Source organism: Pyxicephalus adspersus, chromosome 6 (genome assembly GCF_032062135.1).
Source record: "Pyxicephalus adspersus chromosome 6, UCB_Pads_2.0, whole genome shotgun sequence".
Lineage (NCBI taxonomy): Eukaryota > Metazoa > Chordata > Amphibia > Anura > Pyxicephalidae > Pyxicephalus > Pyxicephalus adspersus.
In genome coordinates this window covers 67,206,091-67,227,067 of record NC_092863.1, presented here as the reverse complement: position 1 = coordinate 67,227,067, position 20,977 = coordinate 67,206,091, and the positions used below count along the sequence as shown (strand labels likewise).

The 20,977-nt window shown below is 35.1% G+C and overlaps 1 protein-coding gene across 1 annotated transcript in view; it reads left to right on the top strand.

The window, feature by feature from the left end:
- FER (FER tyrosine kinase) overlaps positions 1-20,015 on the top strand; it is an 87,732-nt gene extending 67,717 nt beyond the window's left edge. Inside the window, exons 15-18 of the mRNA XM_072416106.1 lie at positions 11,837-11,893; positions 12,579-12,694; positions 13,320-13,414; positions 19,871-20,015. Of these exons, the coding sequence (XP_072272207.1) occupies positions 11,837-11,893; positions 12,579-12,694; positions 13,320-13,414; positions 19,871-19,998 (396 nt within the window). The 3' untranslated portion in view covers positions 19,999-20,015. The remainder of the gene's footprint in view (positions 1-11,836; positions 11,894-12,578; positions 12,695-13,319; positions 13,415-19,870) is intronic.
- The last annotated feature ends 962 nt before the right edge of the window (positions 20,016-20,977 follow it).

The window sequence follows — 20,977 nt, the reverse complement described above, 5'->3', positions numbered from 1 at the left end:
AATGACATAAAAAAAGGATTGCCCACACCAGCCCATGAAATAGCCTTTGAGTCAATTGTTCAATTACTTTTAAGCCCCTGAAATGAAGTGATTGTGTAAAAAAACGCTTTAGTTCTTCACATTTTTATGCAATCTTTTTGTGCATCCCACTGAACTAAAGCTGAAAGTCTGCAGTGCAACTGCATCTGACTTGTTTCATTTAAAATTAATTAATTAATTGTGGTAATGTACAGAACCAAAATTAGAAAAAAAGTTGTCCCTGTCTAAATATTTATGGACCTAACTGTAGTAATAAAGGAGCTACCTGAAGGTAAATATAAAGCATGTCAGATGGCAAGGTCTTTTTATCCTTGTGCTTTAAAAGTTATTTGCAATCATTTTATGGTGATATTTTTTCAACATGACAATTCATGGCAAAGCTTTTTTGTTTAATGTGGCAGTGTGTTGACCTGCCTGTCAAATTGTTTTTCATCACAAAGATGTGAACCTGGCCTAAAACAAGCCCCTTTTGACTTGTGTAGCTGCCAGCAATGTGGGAAAATTCTCAACAATTTGTAGCAACAGAAGCACTGAAATCTTTGTCTAAACCAGTTCAGCTATTCCTTCTCCTCTCCTTAGAGCAGTGACTTGACAGTTGTCTTGACTATAAATTGCTTTCTTAATACAATTAATGTTTTAGGAGGCGATCATAGTAAACTAGTTTGCTTAAAGGGAGGTTTATGACTATTCCAGAACTGTTTCAGTGCTCCTGCTGTGGAATTTAAAGATGTGTTGCTCCACAGCGCTGAAATCTCCAGATGTATGTGACACCATGATTTAAACCTCTTTTACTGCTTTCTGGCAAGTTTTTAAATATTTGACTATCCATGCCCTGACATAGTTATACTTTAATATGTCTCTCTCAAACCCAGTTTAGAAAATCTAGTAAGTTTCTGTTCCCCTTTTTCCATTTATTCGTAGTCTGGCCATAGAACCTCAATGAACAGAATTTTTATGGTGGGCTGTGTAATGCTGAAAAAGCTGAGCAGTGTCTTAGCTTTAGTGGCCCTCAGCAATGCTGCCAAATGGCTGACAGGATAGATTTCTGCTGATCAGCTAACAGAGTTTTCCTGGAAGTAAGTAAAAAATTTCCAAAATTCTGAACCTACAAATGTGGAAATCCAGAACACCTAGGAGCTTAACTTGAAATAAGCAGGGGTCAGTATTAGCAGGACAACAAATGTAATTTTTATGAGATTGCAGGAAAGCATTTTTGTTGGCCTTTAAAGTAATTGCTAATTCCTCTGTTTTAAATCTTCTTTGTGTGCTGCCCTGACATTTTATATTTAAGCTGCGTACACACTTCCAATTTTTATCGTTCAAAATGAACGATGAACGAACGACGAACGATCGATTGGGCAAAAATCGTTCGTAAAAAAAGTAACCAACGACGCCGACGAACGAGGAAAGTCGTTGGAAATGAACGACCGGACCGGCGGATCGGATTGGACGACGATCGTTGACCATCGTTCGTGTGTACGATCGTTCATTGATCGTCCATGGTCTGAGCATGCGTGATGAACGAACGTTCGTTCACTTCCTGTCGTGCACGTCACTTCCTGTATCGCTCAAACGATCGCATCTATTGTGTGTACAATATCTACGAACGATTGTGTCGTTATCTGTATGTACAGGATCGGTGCTATACGATCGTTCGCAGATATCGTGCAGGATCGTTCAACGTTCGTTTACCAACGATATTAATTGGAAGTGTGTACGTAGCTTAAGAAGCATTTCCAGGAGATAAGAGCACATGAAGAATTTCATAAAGGACAGACATAAAGTAATTGCCATAGTGAGCTTAAAACTGGACTATTTTAAGAGTTAGTTTGCTGCTGTCCTTTCACCCATAATATATAAATGAAAAAATAATTTTAGTATTTTTAATATATTTATGCAGTGTTATAAAAAAAAAATTAGGACAGTCACAGATCTGTAAATCATGTGTCTTGTTCCTTGTTTTTATGTGTATTTTTGTATGTAAACTTACAGACAAAGAGGGTTAGTGAAGATACACAAAGTGCCTGATGCTGTAGACATGAGACCCTTAGCTAATTCAGTCAAACATTATTACGTTGTGCCAATTCCCTCTCATTTTTTGACCAGTTTTAAAGTATCTTTGCTGTGTGTTAGTCTGAGTAGGTGCAACTTTACAGGAATTCCCTTGGTTAACGCTTTTGTGACCAAAGGTCATTGATGCCTGGATACCTGCCAGATTTGGTAGGGAAAGCTTTGTTAATTAACTTGACAAGGCATTTATTTAGTATATTATTTTAACAAAAGTCAAGTTTTTTTTTTTTTTTTTATAATATTATTACAGGCTGGTGTTCTAAACTAAACGTTTTTGTGATTCTGTAATCATATCTGACCGTTACTGTATAAATCAGATAAACATTTTGAACCTCTGGCTGCAGTGCCATCTGTAGGCTGAATGCTTATTTTTCAATGAAATCTTCAGCCTGCATTATGAGCAGTGTGACATTGATAATATAGTAATCAAATAGTCAAGAACCATTCCTATTGGTTCCCAATCATCTGTCTAGATTAAAGTTGCCCTTGACAGCCCAGTTTGAGAATCACAAATCATCATCTTCGAGCAAGAAAACGAAAAGGAACGAAAACTACGCTTTACGTTTTCTTTTGTGAAAGTTTAACAGAGGCATTTCATTGTGTCAGGTTGCAGTGATCTCCCATTATATTTTTTTTAAAGCTGGGTGAGAAAAAGCTCTAGGCTTGTGGCCACCCCTGTATTGCAATTCAATTTTTCAGTAACTACCAAAAACAGCTTGACGGTTTAATATGTTTAATAAACTTTACTAGGTTCTTGACAACAAACCTATTCTCTGTTATGTGTGGTGGGTTTATACAAGTTTTTTTTCCTTTATGTATTATGATTGAAATGAAAAAAATAAAATAAAAAATAGCATGTATATTATGTGGCCCTTTTTGAGCCAGCAGTTAGAACATAATTTCCATGTGCTTAGCTATTTCAGCTTTGGGGTGATTTATTTGTTTATCATACAGCCCACACCGAGGTTTTAGGCAAACAGGTCATGCACCAAGTAAAAATCAAAACCCACATGTATAGGTCAAAGTGTAGTTGTATATCATATAGCCTACCGAACATCTATTGGTTACGATACTTTGTATTTTTTTTGGGGGGGGGGGTTATTGTAGTTTTATTTTTGTTTGTTTTTTGTTGTTTTTTTGCTGATCTTTATGTTGCACAACCTACTAGATTTGGTGAAAGTTGCCTTTATCCTGTGATTGGGCATAATACTAGCCATATTGAAAAGAACAGCCACTATTTTTGAAGTTTGATGTGTAATTATTAGCTATGTTTTTTGTGTGATTTAGGATCACCCATGCTGATGGTTATACAAAAATGTTGCTTTGGTCTATTATGTGGTGTTTGGCATGTTTATTTTGTTTTGGATAGAGTGGTGAACGATTACGTCCTCTGTTTTGTATGTTTGTGGGTGCCGCTGTTAGAATTTATTTCCTACTACTGCAGGCTAAATGCAAAATGTGGGTGAAAATTTAAATACTTGTTTTTTACATACAATTTGTGGAAGAAGTTTGCCCGTGCCCTAACTAGCACTTGGTTTTCTGAAGCAGAATACTGGAGTACATTTCTGTTTACCGTTTTTTTTGACAAAATACATGTTGTATTAACATTAGGTGCACCACTTATCTGAAGAGAAAACACTTTGTAACCAGATCATTTGTCAATTCCTTGATAGAACTGCTTGAGTAGTTATGTGCCTGTCGTTCTCCATCATTGCTATTAGTAGACCAGCATGTTCTGAGAAATGATGCCTGTAAATCTAGTATTTATGACAGATGGTGTGCAGTGATGCTTTTGATAAACATGTTATATGCAATAGTTCTTTTGTACCAGGAAGGTGAAAATGTTAAAAATAGTGTTTAGTCAGACATAAACACTATGTGGGTAGACAGTCTAATGACATGACCTACCTACCATATGTCTCTAGATTTTTTCTTGACTTTCAGTTTGTTGAGTTCTTGCACTTCCTAAAGCAAAACTGCAGTCAAAACAGTTTGTTTTGGATGTGTAAAAACAGATTATAACTTCTGTCAGGTTCTTAGGGGGGTTCTTGTTGGATATTCCTCTTGCATTGACCATTCTTTGCAGGGCACAGAGAAAGGGAAATATACCGAAAGAGAACAGTAACAGGTCCTAACAGCTTTCTAATTAAAAAAAAAAAAAAAAAAAAAATAGTGTTCTTGTTCCCAAGGAGAGATTCTGGATTATTATCTATAAAACGGAACTTCCACTGTAGCTAAACAGCTAATAAAAAGGAACTATACTCAAAACTCAAAAAAAAAAAAACGCTTATCTTCAATCCGGCAGGGCAGTCTGATCACTCCGGGGGTGTCCGGCATCGGGTCCCGCGTCGTCTTGACATCAGTCCTGGAGCCGGCGCTCCATGTGCTGCCATCTTCGTCCTGTCTTCCTCGTTCTTCATCCTGTGTCGCCCGACCCAGGCGCGAGATTCCTCCCATTCATTCTCGAATTAGGGGGGCGGTGTTGCATCTAAAAAAAAAAACAAAAAAAAAAAACAGAATTTTTACCCTACATAAAAGGGTTCTCTACCCTTTTATGTAAAGTGAAAGTTTTGAGTTTAGGTACGCTTTAGGTCCAAATTTTAATTGGGACATTTTTAAACTGTCCAACAAAGAGCATCAATATTGTTTCATTGCCAGTTAAAACAGGCGACAGTACACTGTGTTAGGCTGTGTACACACTTACGATAATTGTCGTTGGAAACAAACGATCCACGACAGATCGTTCGATAACTTTTAACAACCGTCCCGGCGGATCTGATTGGTCGACGATCGTTCGTAATTTATTGCGTGTACGGTCGTTCAATGACAGTGAATTGTTCTGTGATACACTTTCTCCTGTACATGTCACTCCCTGCATCGCTTGAACGATCATTCAAACGATCATATCTAGTGTGTACATTATTGGTGGATCGTATCGTTACAGCATGTACAAAATTGTGCACAGTACAATCGCTCAAAATAATGATTGTCCGTTTTCAAATGATAATTATTGCACGTGTGTACCTAGCCTTAGACAGATGCTGCCTTTGTTGAGAAAGATTGGGCTGTACTAGACATGGTCTGAAGAAGAGAAAGGAGATGTGATATTAAGTATCAGTATATGTATATGTGACTGCATTATATCACCACATTATACTGTAGCTTCAGAAAGTGCAGTGGATGTTAGCAGTGACAAGAAAATGAGAGACTGCAGCATTTTCACCAGATAGGAAACAGCCTTTAGTTAATGTTATGTAGGTTAGATTGTGCCACTTTACAGTCAGTGTTTTAAAGCAAGACTCTATGTACACAAACTTGAGTTTCTGCATAATATGTATAAATGTGTTTATGTGCGTGTATATATCTAACACAGAGCTCTACTTTAAAGTATCTTCAATTCATGGCAATGTATCTTTGAGGTGTATAATATAAATAGAGTTGACACATATACTGCTGTCCTACAGATTTAAACCCTTTTCTACCCTTTTTTTTTTTTCCAAGTCTAATAAAGACTCCTAAAATACAGGGCTGATTTTGTACAGTTATGCCCAGTGTAAAATATGGTTTGTACAAGGTAAATAACCGCCCTGTAGGTGGCCTGTAAAAACACAGCCTAAATTGCCGCTGCTGTGATCTACCAACCAGCCCCTTCACTGGGTTGAAGTAAAACAGTTTGTCCTGCTGCTGCATTGATCTACCCACCTATTTTTGGTACCTCCATAACCATTACATTGAGCATGTCAATAAAAGTTCCCTGGTCCTTTTCTTCATCTGGGAATTTCCAAACGTCTACCTTTTATTTTACCAGTGATGAGCTACATATTCATACATAATTTATACCATTCTGCAATATCACCAATTTAATATCTCCTACACCCCTGAAAAAGTCTTATAGCAAAATGGATCAGGTAAAGAGATAACTGTGCTCACTTAACGTCTTCTAGCAAAACTTATACATTATATTTTGCTTTGTAATTTTGAGCTTTGTATATTGTTTTGTTTTAACCATTGTGACTTTCAGCTAAATATAGAGATTTTTGCCAAAAAGCCCTCTTTCTAGTTATTCTATTTTTGCTCTTAATTTCTGACATGCAAATACACATTTCATTGAGCCATTTAATACACCTTTCTCTTAGCCTGGACACTATATTCACCCCATCTAGGACCTTACCTGCCAAACAATGGGACACCCTGTCCCAAATCCAAAAACAAAAGGCAAACTTGGGGTGTTTTCTGTTTTGACTCACACCCTTTATTTTTATTTATATCCACTCAAGTCTCTTGATCCCCTGAGGAAGCCATGGATTTGGCGAAATGCGTCGGTAAACTTTTGGAGACACCTAAATGTCCTAAGTACAACTCTTTAAAGCACTATGATTTTGTATATCTTTGATTACCACTTGTTCACATGTATGTTTTAATATTGATCTGCTATCTTTTATAGTTCATATGTAATGTAATATGTAACTATGAAGTAATACACTTTTAATGCAACATTACCTTACTATTGTCCTGTTTTTCAAAAAAACATTGACACAAACGCTTTAATAACATACAAATATTAAGCCAGAGAAAGCCTGTCTTTTTCTTCTTTCCTCCTTATTGTCTATTACATAGTTCAGGCTTGGCAAAATAGAACCGTCTCTACAACGATATAGTGAGCAACGGATCCCCTCCTTTCCATGTGTAGTATAGCAAGACTTATTAGTTTATCACTTTGCACCAGTTTGTATTTCACATATCTACTGCCCCATATTATCTTCAGAAAATACCAGCACTTTGATCCTATTTTCTACAGTTCAGCATAATTTTATTTTACATATTGTCTTTTTTATTCTTGTATTTTTCAAATAAGTTTGTATACCCGAAATAATTGAATTATTTTGTACTTGTATACCACTGTGATGTATCTACAGATTCTCAATAAAAATCTATTTAAAAAAAAATTACCATATAACTCATAAAAATAGCTTCAATTATAAAGAAGCATTACATTTTCCAAACTTTTGGATTATATGGCATTTATTTGCATTTTGCTTAAACTCAAGTTCAGTTACTGAAAACTTGTAAAGCTGCTTCTAATAAGACAGACTCATTTGCATGTGCTTGTCAATAAAGCTTTAAAATTGAAAGAGTTTAACATGTGCTGAATAATCCTGTACTGCCGCTGGATGTATGCAGAACAAGTTGGGGAAATGTGTGCAATTAAGTAATCTCCCGGCAAACCCTGTGTGATAGAAAATAGCAGTTATCAGCAATAAAATTCTTGTGCTTGCTACATTTACAGTAATTTGATTTGCCTTTAATTATATAAAAGAAAATTGACATGCTGTCTATTTCCAAAAGCTGTGCCAAAATGCTAAATGTTTAATTAAGGAAAATGTTTGCATGTGATTGATCTCTGGTTATTTCATTTTAAAAGAAGAATTTTAATGAAATAAACATTGCTTGAGGTGAAACATAGAAATTTCACTACAGTTAGATAACGGCAGGTAAACACTTCAACAGCAATTTAAATGGACTATAGATATCAGATTTTGGCAATTAAAATGTTATAGAAAAGGCTGTAGTCTAATTGCATTATCAAAGTCTTTTAAAGCTTAAAGTGAACATGTTTTTATGTTGCAGTATTCACCTTAATTTATTTTGGATCCAACTGTCCCATGTGTGTTTTATAATTTTTATTAAATAATGAGATTTAAATGTTAGCCATCAGTGGGATAATGCATGGCATTAGCAATTGTTAGAACTTTCTTCTTAACAACTCTTCAAAACAACTCAAAATAATGCAATAGATGGAGTAGAAAGAAAGTCAAAGTTGGAGGTAGAGCCTGCATCTGTAATGAGCAAACATGGCTTGCACATGCAAACAATATGCTTGATATATACATTGAACTAGGTTGTAAAATGTAACACATTGAAAATACATTAACATATAGCATTAACACAAATATAAAATTAAAAAAAAAAGTTTAAATTATTTCCTATGGATAGTAATTATTCCCATTAAAGCTCATAGAAAATGTAAATGAATTTGTGCAGGAAAAGAAATATGGTAATATAAAAGTGTTGCAGTTTTCGATTTCACTAGCAAGAAGTACTGAAAGTATCTCAACTTCCAGTTCTGATAAAATTTTAATCCTCCTTATTTGATCCATAATTATTAGGATACATGTATAGTAACACAATTATTAGGTTACAGTAGTAGGTTAAAATATTTAGTTTTCCTGGGGAAAAAAAGTCTACACTTTAAGTGTTCGTGTTGGGAAGTAAAGAGCCTTTTTAGGGGAAATTGATAAAGGTCAACCTCAGTCACTTATTTTTTTTGCCATATATTTTACACTGTTGGCTGTTATTTTTGCGAAGAATGCCTCTTACAAAGCTGGCCAGTGAGAAGAATGTCACCATTACAGATCATTGGTTTCACTTAAAATGACTTGAGTCACATATTGCTCAAGGAACCACTAGCAGCCTCCTGGAGGAACCCTGCTTGAGAAACACTGGTATATTGAATGGGAACCAGATGATAAGTACCCAATTAACATTCTTAATATGGTCAATGGCTGTATAGTAAACCTGGGAAGTTCCTCCATGTGCCAGCTTTTTGTCCCTGGGCTGCAATACAAACACATAATAGTGAAAGTACATGAAATATTCTCATAGTTTTTATTGAGATTTACCAACTCATCTAATTGCTTATCAGTTGATCTGAATTAGAATTATCATTTGGAAATAATCCAAAGTATGTTCATTTTACTTTAACCCCCTGGCAGTTTTCCTAAATGTGGTTTGGGGAAAAATTTTATGTACCAAAAAGCACTACCTGCTCCCCACGATCCAGCGGCATCCTCCAGCGATGGCCAGCTTCTGTGTCCCCTGGCATCGCATCCCCAGTGTGATCGATGGTATGCGTGAAGCGTCAGTACGCTGGGAAGGCGTGGCCTGGCGGGAAATTTAAAAGCAGATTACATTGTAATCTGCATTTAACACATTGATCACAGTAATAAAGTGATGAATCCAAATAATAAATAATTATTTAATACTAATTTAACAATAATACTGCACCCTTGTTTGGACAGATTTTAGTGTTTTTGATTTGATTAAATTAAATTAAATGCAATGTACAATGTACTGCTTATGACTTTAACCCCCTTATCAGTATTCCCGAGTGTGACCTGGGGTGGATTTTCCAGGCAAAAATCGGTATTCCTGAGTCATACTCGGGGTAGCTTTTAATTAAAAAAAAAAAAACCCACTTACCTTGCTCCATTGTCCTCCCATGGTGTCCTGCTGGTCCTGGGGACACGTCCTTCCACCTTGATCTCCAGCCGGCGAATGCAGCGACCATCTCTGGGGTTTCCTGGTGACGTTGGTGCGAAAATTTAAATAATTTTGTATTGGATTCAATACAAAATAGCTGTATTACGTCCAATACAAAGAAATATTCATCTATATGCTACTGTACAGTTATTATTACATATTTAAATATATATATATATATAATAGATTTTGTGTTTTGTTATTTAAAGTTTATTGATAAATTTGTTAAATTTATTAAATATCGGTGAGGTATACCTAAGAATTGTAGCCTGCAATGAAAAATAATTTTCCATGCAAAAAATTCACATGGAAATTTGGACTGAATTAGACCGCTAGAGAGGTTAAAAAATGCTGACATAATCAGACCGCCAGGGATGTTAAATTGACTTTTGATCTGTTTTAGAGGGTTGAAATCATCAGAATCATTATATTTGATGTTTTTTACATACATTTTCTGCTCCATTTTTTTTCCTTGATCAAAAATTAACAGCTCTAAAGGGCTTGTGGGCAGCAGCTGGTATTTTGTACCCAGTAGTCTGATTACTTTAGAGATGGAGTAGACATTGAGAAAATGCACTTATTGAGTTAAGATGGAAGCTGTAAAAATCCTAAAATGATTTGGTATTGTGCAGTTAGATCATTTATTGTAAGGTTAATTATTTTTAGCGTCCATTTCCAAGGACTTAACGTACATTGTCAGGGAGCACCTTAAAATGGACACCTTTTGTTGCAGTGCATTATGCTTTAAGAACGAACTTATGAAAATTAATATACATTTCCACATCCCTTTCTGAAACATTTACAGAAATAACCTTTTTTTGGCATTTTCTTGTCTTGTTTGCAGTTTCCATTTAGCCTCTTGTAACCTAAAAGCTTAGTGTTCTGTTGTTTGATCCTTGGAGGTCTGTTCTTTGTTATATATATCTGAAGACTAGCTGGTTGCATGGTATTTGTAGTTTGTACCTTGTTTAAATCTAAGCATCATATTCCTGTTATCTTACACCAGAAACTTTTGTAATTAAAGACTGTATTTACCTTTTACCTTTCTGTTTTGCTAAGCATACACAGGGGAGTGTTTTGCATTTAGAATGCATGTTATTTTTGTGGACAGGAATTATGAGTAAGCAAAGTTATGAGACTTTAGTTTTCATTATATCAAAAGCATTAGTTTATGTAAGCAGCAAAAAATATTCCCAGTTTGCAAGTAATAGTTGGCTTTGCAAAGCCTCAATTCAAGTGACATTTCTATGCTAAACTAATAATTGAAATGTAAATTGGTAACATTATGGCATTATGCATTCATTTGCATTTTTTCTTTTTGCTGGGTACATGCATACATTGCATCTGACTAGAGAGAGCCCAGTCCTTCCAGGAATCCATGTCTTTAGGAGGGAATATCCTCTCTAATTGTATTTTTCACTACAATATTGGATAAGGGACCCTGTGTTAAGAGGCACCAATATATTTTATACAAACTTTTTTTAGCCTCTCTAATGCTCTAATTCCGTCCATTTTTTCATGCAAAAAGCGGTACAATTTTTTGCATGGAAATGTATTTTTAATTGTAGGCTGTAATTCTTAGACATAACTCACGGATAGTTAATAAATGTAATAATACACTTTATATAACAAAACACAAAAATCTGTTAAAAAAAATATTTAAACATGTAACTGTACAGTAGCATATATATATTATATGCATATTTCTTTGTATTGGACTCAATACAGCTACTTTGTATTGAATCCAATACAAAATTATTTGAATTTTCCGCCCATCCTCCCACCCGCACTGACACCTGGAAATTCCGGAGATCGTTGCTGCATTGTTCGGCTGGAGATCAGAGTACGTGCCTCCAGGACGTGCCTCCTGGGACCAGCAGGACGCCAGGGGACACAGACGGAACAGGGTAAGTGTGTGTGTTTTTTTTTTTTTTTTTTTTTTTTTTTTAGGTAAAAGCTACCCTGAGTGTGACTTGGGAACACTGCTTTTTGAAGGTACAATCCACCCCGAGTCACACTTAGAATATTGTTGGGGGGGGCGGGGGGTTATTTTATTGGGACTCATTTTGCTGGATAACTAGGTTGCCTGCTAAAGAACTTTTGTGTACAGGTAGTCCCCGACATATGGACGACTCCTAGATACGAAGGGGGCTTGTTCGTGTGCAGGACAGAGGCGTGATAGGGGGGGAGAATTGCATCTTGAGCAACATGCGTCAGGTTTTACTCTGTAAAATGAAATTACAGTTATGTTGTTTTTAATATCCTGTTATGTAGGAGTACTTTACACGCTTTTTACATTGCTGTGGCTGTTTGGTGGTAATTGTAATGTTCACTACAATTTTTTGAAGCTACTTAGATCTTTTCAGTGTTCCACAGTGATAGGATTTTTTTTTTTGTTTTTTCACAGGATAAAAAATGGATTCTCAATCATGAAGATGTGACACTAGGAGAATTGCTGGGAAAAGTAAGCATAGAGGCTGGGATAGCCATATAATGTTTTCACTTTTGTAGAGTAGAACATTGGGAAAAAAATGGAGCTTGTCTGAGATATGAAGAGTAGTATCCCATTCTCTAATCTTCCCTTCAAAAATAATGATCATACCAAAACAGTCCTAAAATTTTACATGTAACCTCATTACACGTTGGCTGGGTTGCTTGAAGCTGACTTACCATAACAACCCTTACATAAAGTAAAAATGATACATAAAATGATGATATATGATATATACAAAAAGACTAACTAGCAGAGCCAATTCTTGTTTTACATCAATCTATAGGGCAGCACGGTGGCTCAGGGGTTAGCCCTCCGCTGCCTTTGCAGCGTTAGGTCCCAGGTTCGATTCCCAGCCAGGAAATTATCTGCATGGAGTCTGCGGATTCTCCCCATGTCTGCGTGGTTTTCCTCCTGGTACTCTAGTTTCCTCCCACATCCCAAAAACATGCAGTGAGAGTGAGGTTAATTGGCTTCTCCCTAAAAATTGACTACAATAATGACATATGACTGAGGTAGGGACATTAGATTGTGAGCTCCTTTGAGGGACATATTACAAAATTCCTTGCTCATGTTTATTATTTTTTATCTTATAAAAGATCAAGAATAACTTTAACTGAATCATGAGCTCATATGAATGATTTTATTTTTGCTGCAGGGCAACTTTGGTGAAGTTTACAAGGGAACCCTAAAAGATAAAACACCAGTCGCTGTGAAAACTTGCAAGGAAGATCTTCCTCAGGAACTAAAAATTAAATTCTTATCTGAAGCAAGGTGAGTTAAGGTCAGATTATAGTTAATGGAAAATTACTTTGGACTCGCGTTGAGCAGATGTGTTATATGTATGTAACCATTTTAGATAAATAGAAGCCGATTTTGGAGCTTGCATGGGCTTTTGTGGAGGCAGAGAACATAAGATTTGTCAGTAATATGAAACGTGTAGTGGGCTCCTGGGATATGACCAGTGTTCATTGATAGTATACTTTCAAGAACTGATAACTGCTAAATATCAATTTGTTTTACCTGCATAATCATTTTGGAACTTGTAACCTCACAGCCATTTGATTTGAATTCAGGGACTTTGTGCGTTATCAACTTTATTTGACTTTGTTAGAAATTTGTTTGTAAAAATTATCAACTAAATTGTTTATTAAACAGGTCAGTCAAAAACCAAACTTTTATATGATCAGATTCTGCTTAACATTCATTATTAAGTTAGCTATTTGCACAATCTCTATCTTTCTGGACTATGATCATCCCAACTGAAGATTATTGTTGATCAAGCAGAATGCATCATCCCCTGGTGTCCTTGGATCTCTGTGAAGTAAAGGTGTGTAGTGTGTTTTACAAGTTGGCTACTATAAAATAAAACATGTTTTTTTCTGTTCTCCTTGTCCAGAATACTAAAGCAATATGATCATGTCAATATTGTGAAACTCATTGGAGTGTGTACACAGCGACAACCAATATATATTGTCATGGAACTTGTGCCAGGTAAATGATAATTTAAACTGACAATGAAATTCTCTTGTTTGCTACTTTTCGGTGTGTTAAATATACTGTTGAAAGTGTTTTGTTATATGATGTAGTGCAAAGTACAAAAATGTGAATTCAACTTATTCAGGTTTTCTTACAACCTTGTTCTTCTTGGTTGTAACAAAACCTGAATAAGTTGGAAAAATTGAATTCATGTTTTTGTACTTTGCACAATATCTTGTGTGGTACGATCATTCTTGAAAATGGTTTAATACAAAAAAAATAGCCCTACGGAAACCCCTCTCCTTGTTTGTTTTTTTCTATGTATTTAATATTTAGAGGTGGGCTGAAAACTGTGGAATATGAGAATATACCCACCACCCTACTTTTCTTGATGTGTTTTGTTATATGTTTGATAAGGGTATAAAAAAATCAATTGATCTTGTCAGAAGAACAAAGCTGTGTAATGAGCAGCCATCTTTCGGCCACTTTTGATAACCCTGCCTAGCTGACTTCCTTGAACTTTTTTGGCCGTGCTGTGTTGTAAAGATGAAAAAAAGAAAATGGTATTCTGTAATTAAGCAAAATCAGCGGTCACTAGTTTTTTGTTTTTTTGTGCAACACATTTTTTTCAGCCCTCAAAGGTTTATTAAGAATGCATTTCCGCAGCTATAGTCATCAGCTTTATTTCAGGACAAATTTCTAAATGCTAGAAACTTGTAAAACTGTCTCATATTGCAGAGATATTCTTCACCTTTCCAGTAATGTACACTTTTTTATTTGTTTTACTTGACCACTCCTAGTCTTATTAGTTTCCTTTTCCTCACACTTCTGATTTAGGCAGTTGTGTTGATTTTACCATATCTCCCTTTTGACTACCTGTAACTGTTTACAGAAAAAGAAGAAAAAATAGTTTGAGCTTTATGTTGGCTTAGTCTGTAAGCTTAAAACTACCTATGTGGACACCTGTTTCTTTTCTACTTGGTTGGGAAAATAGCAAGAATGTCCTTATATCTAAAACCTGTAACTGTGCTTAAATCTTATTTATTCAGAGTATATATTTTTTCATTAGCTAAAAGAATGGTAATGACCTATTAAGTGCATATAGGTTTTCCTTTATGTCTTCTTTTATTATATATTTATATATTATAAATGTTGTGTGTCATTACACTGTTTATGCACTGTTCCTGGAATGTTAAAATGTTATTCTATTGTCAATGCTGTAAAAATACCCAGACAGTGAGGACGAACAGTCTGATATATGAATGTACATTAACCTTTGGGCCACTGAAGTGTCTGATATGGACATTTTGCTTCTGATATATAATATTTGACTCTACAAAGCAGAAAAAAAGCATAGTTTATGTAGTAGTACGATTGGGAACTGTGCATGGGTGACAAAGGTTTCAGAACAGTGTCTGCAGTGTAGGACGTTTTAGAAGTACAATTTGGTTATGTACATTAAAGGAAGTATGGTGTGTAAATCACATTATGACTGAATGTAAGTGATTCATCTTTGAAAAAAACTTATGTAACTTATGTTCTCTGGATCTGTGTTAATAAAGCCAAATTTTTGGAAATCTAACCACTCGCCACTCTATCCAAAACTAAAAAAAGAATTGACTTTCAACCCACTTTACCGCAGCAATCACACATCTGAGACTTTTTTTATAAAAAGTTTTTTTGCATTTACTCGAAATTCTGTTACAGTCTTTGTGTTTTAGTCAAATGTTTAATTTAATATTTACCATCCCACAACAGTCATTGACAGAATAGTTAGAGCTGCCCACTTATAAAGACATCTACACACAATCCTGCAAAATGAGCCCTATTTCCTTTAATTTGTCTCTTACTGTGCTTTAGAATTTGATGGCAAATTACATAGCCATAATAATGGTGCGCTGTGTCCTTTAGCTGATACGCTAAATTACAGTAATGTTATCCCCCTTTAGAGTTTTTTCTGCTAATGTTTTTTATCAAATAGTTCATGTAGAAAATTTAAAGTTAGGAATGAACTTGACAGTTACTGTATTTAACTATTTTGGTTAAACAACCTATTTTTTAAATTTTCATGTCAAAGGTAATTATAGTTTATTTAAATCACCACACGTAAAAATGTGAGTTTATTGATTTGTGTGTCATACTTATAAATTAATCTCTTTGTTCGTTCTTGTTCTTATTTTTATCTTTTTCCTTTTTTTTGTTTTATCGTCTTTTAGTATAATACTAATATGAACAAAATCCAGAAAAAAACTTATTGAAGAAACCATTTCTTAAGCCAATAATTTTTTGCTTCCTAAATAATTTAGATACTATACTACAGTTTAATTACATATGAACTGTGCAGGGTATTCTTTTTCTTTTCTCATGATTGTATGATCTATTTTTTTATGAAGACACAGCCTTGCTTAAAAGCATGTGCTATTTCAGCGAACTATAAAGCAGAAATGCCAATAAATCAATACTAAAAAGATGAGAACATTCTGTTGCAAAAGTCATTTGTGGGAAATTGAGTCTGTAAGACATTTTCTTGCTTCTTATGACTTTCATCTAGAAGTGCATGAAAACATAGAGTAGCTAAATACAATATAATTGGAAACCGTGGCACTAAGAAAAGGTTTTAAAATAACATGCAGTATGGAATTTAATGGCTCTTTAATGCATTTTACCAAGCAAATTAATTAGAACTTAATTATTTTGAAATATTTTATGAACAGTTTTTTTTTCCACAAAAAACAATGTTTTATACATGCAGTCTTAAGCATAGCCATGCTGCTTGGTGAGACTTGTAATAAATATGTAATTTTCCATCTTAAAGCCCATCCCTGGGCATACGTTGGGCATTATTCATCACATGCTCAATCCAATTTGCCTAACTTTGTTTAAAGGCTTTATTTCTGCTGGAATGTGTTGATTTAAATAAAACCTCTATGTGCTTTATTCTATGCATGGACTTTGCTTTCACATACAGTTGCCAGAAGTAAGTCTTGAATATTCACTTTATAACCCCTCCACAAAGGCTTTTAAGCCTTTCCCTGTCCTCCAAACATAAAAATGGTGATTATGGCCAAACAGTTTCATCGTGGATTCACCCGACCACAGGACATCACTCCAGAAAGATCTTTGTCCTCATGTACTATTGTGATCGGCAATCTGGCTTTTTTGTGGTGTCCTTGGAGCATTGGCTTCTTCCTTGCTGAGCAGCCTTTTAGGTCATCTTGATAAAGGACTCTTCTAACTGTGGATACAAATACTTCTGCCCATTTCCTTCAGTAACTTTATAAGGTTTTTTTTTTCTTTTTGATGATCCTGGACTGATTTTCACTTTTCATGCCAAAGTACATTCTTCTCTAGGAGACTAAGCAGTATGATTGCTATGTGGTCCCATGGTGTTTATACTTGAGTATTCTTGTTGTACAGATGAATGTGGACCCATGGGGGTACAGAAATTAGCCCAAAGGAAGATTTACAGAGGTCCACATTATTTTCTGAGGTCTTGGCTGCTTTCTTTTGATTTTCCCAGTTTGGCATTCAAAGAAAAGAGGTAGTGAGTTTGATGGTTAGCCCTAATACACATCCAAATGTTGACTCAAATTAGGCTAATAATAAAAATATAATAAATCTAATGTTCTGGTTTCCCAAAGGCTTGGCATATCTGTTTTGTTTTTTTCTTTCTCCAAAATTTTTCAAGTTTACAGTTAACAAACTGTATGTTAATTTGTGTCCCACTGGAATTGTGATAAACGCAATGAAAGGTGAAATAATCTGTCCATGAATATTGTGGGAAGAAATTACTTTTTCCCTGCACAAAGTATATGTCCTAAATGATAAGCCAAATGTACTTAGTAATTTGTTAGTAAATCTGTGGAGGGGTTATACAGCATTAAAGACTGTAAACATCTGACTTAAACTGTACGTATAGGATATGCAGCTTGGGAAAGCTGATGAGGTGGTAATCAGGATATTGTGTGGTTACTAGCTAATTCCCTTGTGGCTGGTGATTTATAAATAAAAAGTAATACATTTACTATTATACCTTTTCCATTGGGCAATACAACAGAGGATAACTTGTCGGTTAAAATAAACCCTTTGAGCAGTCTGCTCTTAAATCTGTTAATTAAACTTGCATTATCCTTTTTTATTGTAAAAAAAAAAACATAAGTAGCTATACCTTGGTGGGAAAATTCTAATGTATATTTGCATTATTGCAGTTTTCAAACCCTTATTTAACACAGTAGGTTTCTAAAGATGTGTAATCTAGCACAAAACATAATAATGTGCACAAAGCACAAAAAATGATGGGCTGTAAATATGTTTTCACTATATAATACATTTGCATAAGGTGTGTCTAAAAATGTTTAAAATAAAAGTGCTGAAACTTTTTATACATTTTTAATGACACCGGATCTGGTTTTTGAAGGTCATTCTCTACATTTCTTGTGTCTTGTTATATGCCCACATGCTCTAATTAGACATAGTGTTTCCAAACCACTGTTATCATGAAATGAAACCATAAGCAATTAAAGATCACCCAAAATAATGATCAACTTCAATTAATGTTCATTTTCAAGGGATTACAATTTAGAAGAAACCTGCTAAGAAAAATCAAATTTACTCTTGTTATGTTGCCCTTTGAAAAATGCTGCTTTCATGGTTGCTAGGATGATACTTCCAATCGATGACCTGAAAATCAACAGAAGCCTTTTTTTTCTTTTGTGACATGTTGCCTTTCTACCATACTATCCATAGCCTAGTGTTTTTTCAGCCAGGGTTCCTCCAGAGGTTGCTAGGGGTTTTTTGAGCAATGAGCAGTCTGTGCCTCTGTGGTCAGATTAGGTGACACCAATGAGCTTTTTGGCTATCTGTAAGGATGACATTCTTCCCACTGGCCAATAGGAGTTAATTATTCATACTGACCACCACACTAATGTACTGTGAGCTGTGGATATAGATATTGATGCAAGGGTTCCTTGGGATCTGAAAGTTATTTCAAGGGGTTCCCATATGTTAAAAAGGCAGAGAAACACTGCCACAGCCCTTACGTCACACTCAAATCATTCAAGAATGTTTTATACAGATATTACTATTTACTAAAAACTGTGCTGCACAACACAATTTTACCCAGCCTTATTCATGAAAGGCAGTGTGTAGTGTGTATCTAGTGGGACAGGAAGGTACAGAGAGGCTCCACTATATCCAGTCAGTGACTGAGACTTGCATAGAACAGAATGCAATTTTTGCTTTCTTTAGTATTTTTTCTCATCTGTCAAAAATAGTAACACACTTTAGTCACTCTAATTACATCTGAAATAAGGCAAGCAAATGGACTATGTAAAGTGTTTTTTAAACAACTATAATGCTTTTTGAAGCCAATTGTATGTAGAATTCTTGATGCTTTTTTGCTGCTTGTGAAGTTACAAAAAGGTAAATGATATCAAGTATGTTATGTCATCCCATGCAACTAAACTGCTGTAAAATGGCTTAGGTGGCATTTTGGGAAATAAAACTTTTTGTTCATACAAATCTACCTCTTTTCAAGTTTTGAAATAATTATGACCAATGTATAGCTTTCTGCCTCCTGTGTTACATGGTATATTAACAAACCATGACCATTTAAGCATATATTTAGTTCAACAAACTAAAAGTTATTTTTTCAATGCATTTTAAAGTCTGTTATAGTGAAGTGTGGATAAGCGTAAGATTGATAATGTTTTCACACCTAAGGCTACGTACACATGTTAGACCTTTGTTGTTGGTAAGGATCTTCCACGATTCTTTCTATTGACAAAAGACTGAAAGATTCATGAACGTGCGCTGTACATACATCTCTATGGAAAGGGAGGGGGAAAACGAGTGAGTGGCATCCCCGCTGCGCTCTCTCCCCTTCACTTGTATTGCAGTTGTTTGTGGATCCACCAGGACAGTTTCATGAACAATGTGGGACGAGCAATGCCAGATACCCATACCAGTCCTGAAACGATAGTCGGAGTAAAAAAAAAAAAAAATGTGGAGACTGTTACCTGCTACTTATTGTAAACTACCTTTCTTTTAGCCAAGAGTTTTTAATTCAGGGTCTCATCAAAGCATGCATTTGTTAAAATGTTAGTTATATTGGATTGTAGACATGTCCTATTTTTTAGAATCTTTGCTATAAATAGCAATTAAAACACAGAAATAGCTATTGTCTGATCCTGAGCTTACAGATGACACTGTTAAACAATAAAATAAAAATATATGTTCGTATACAACTGCATAATTGTTGGAAGGAAAAGTTTGTTTTGGAGATTGCATCAAGGACAGTTTGGAATGGCTGCTCTGTCAAATAATGTTTCAAGATTAATTTTTATTAAAATGATTTTCCAATCTGGGTTAACTGTACTCATTGCTTTCTGTCAGTCTATTTAAGTTGCTAATGAGAGACTCACCAAAGGCCTGTTTTATGGATCCTGACTGTCCATCTGTCTGTTTATCCAGGTGGAGATTTCCTGTCATTTTTAAGGAAGAAGAAGGATGACATGAAAACTAAACAATTAGTGAAATTTGCTTTGGATGCTGCTTCTGGCATGGCATACTTGGAATCCAAAAACTGTATTCACAGGTAGAAACACTTATTAACTTTACTGATAATGTTTGCTTATAGGAATAAAAATATACACATACTACTGTGCTAAAGTTTTTATATGTTTTGAAAAAATGCTATAAAATGAGAATCTTTTCAAATAATAAAAAAGCTGTTCACCAAAATATTTTGACAAACCTGCTTTAGGTTTAAATAAAAATGCTGCCACCACCATGCTTCACTGTTGGGATTGTATTTGGCAGGTGGTAAGCAGTGCCTTGTTCCCTCCAGGCAGAGTTTAGGCCAAACAGTTCAATCTTTGTTTCGTCAGAACTAAGAATCCTGAATACTTTCTGTGTGCATGTATATGTATAATAAAAAATGATTTTCAGTGTGCAGGAGACTTGAGACTGAAGTTGAGGTCTTTCTTTTAACCTGAAGTTGGAATGTGCTTACTCTATTGGAATGTCTCCTCTATACTAAAAACCTCAGTGTCTCAGAATTCCTTAGTCAAAGCCCAGAATCCTTGTGCAAAACCTAATAATTGTCTTTTACCAACAGTACTCATCTGCCTGACAAAGCAAGTTTTTGCTCTCAACAACCACAGGTTGTTTGTGAAATGAGAAATACTAAATGCTTTAAAGTGGAACTAAACCAAGTATATTCTCACTTGTCCCCGTTCCATTGCGGGGTGCTGCTTCATCCTTCCTATTTTTATCAATCTTGACTGACCAAACTGAGAAGTTCAATCCCAGCAGCTAAAAAGGAAGCCATAATGTGCCGTAAAGAATGCTTATTTCAGAAGAGACATTACCTATCCCTTTCTGCAATAAAGCCCTGCTTGAAATGCACAATTGTTAAGTGGAAGATTTGTTTATCATACAGTAATAATCTCAATTTTGATTCCAAGTTTTAACACTAGAAATTATGGAAGAGAGTATGGGGTAAAATAATTATGCAAACCACTGTTTTTAATATAGTATGTGTGCAGATCTTGACTAATAAATGCACTATTAGCCTTT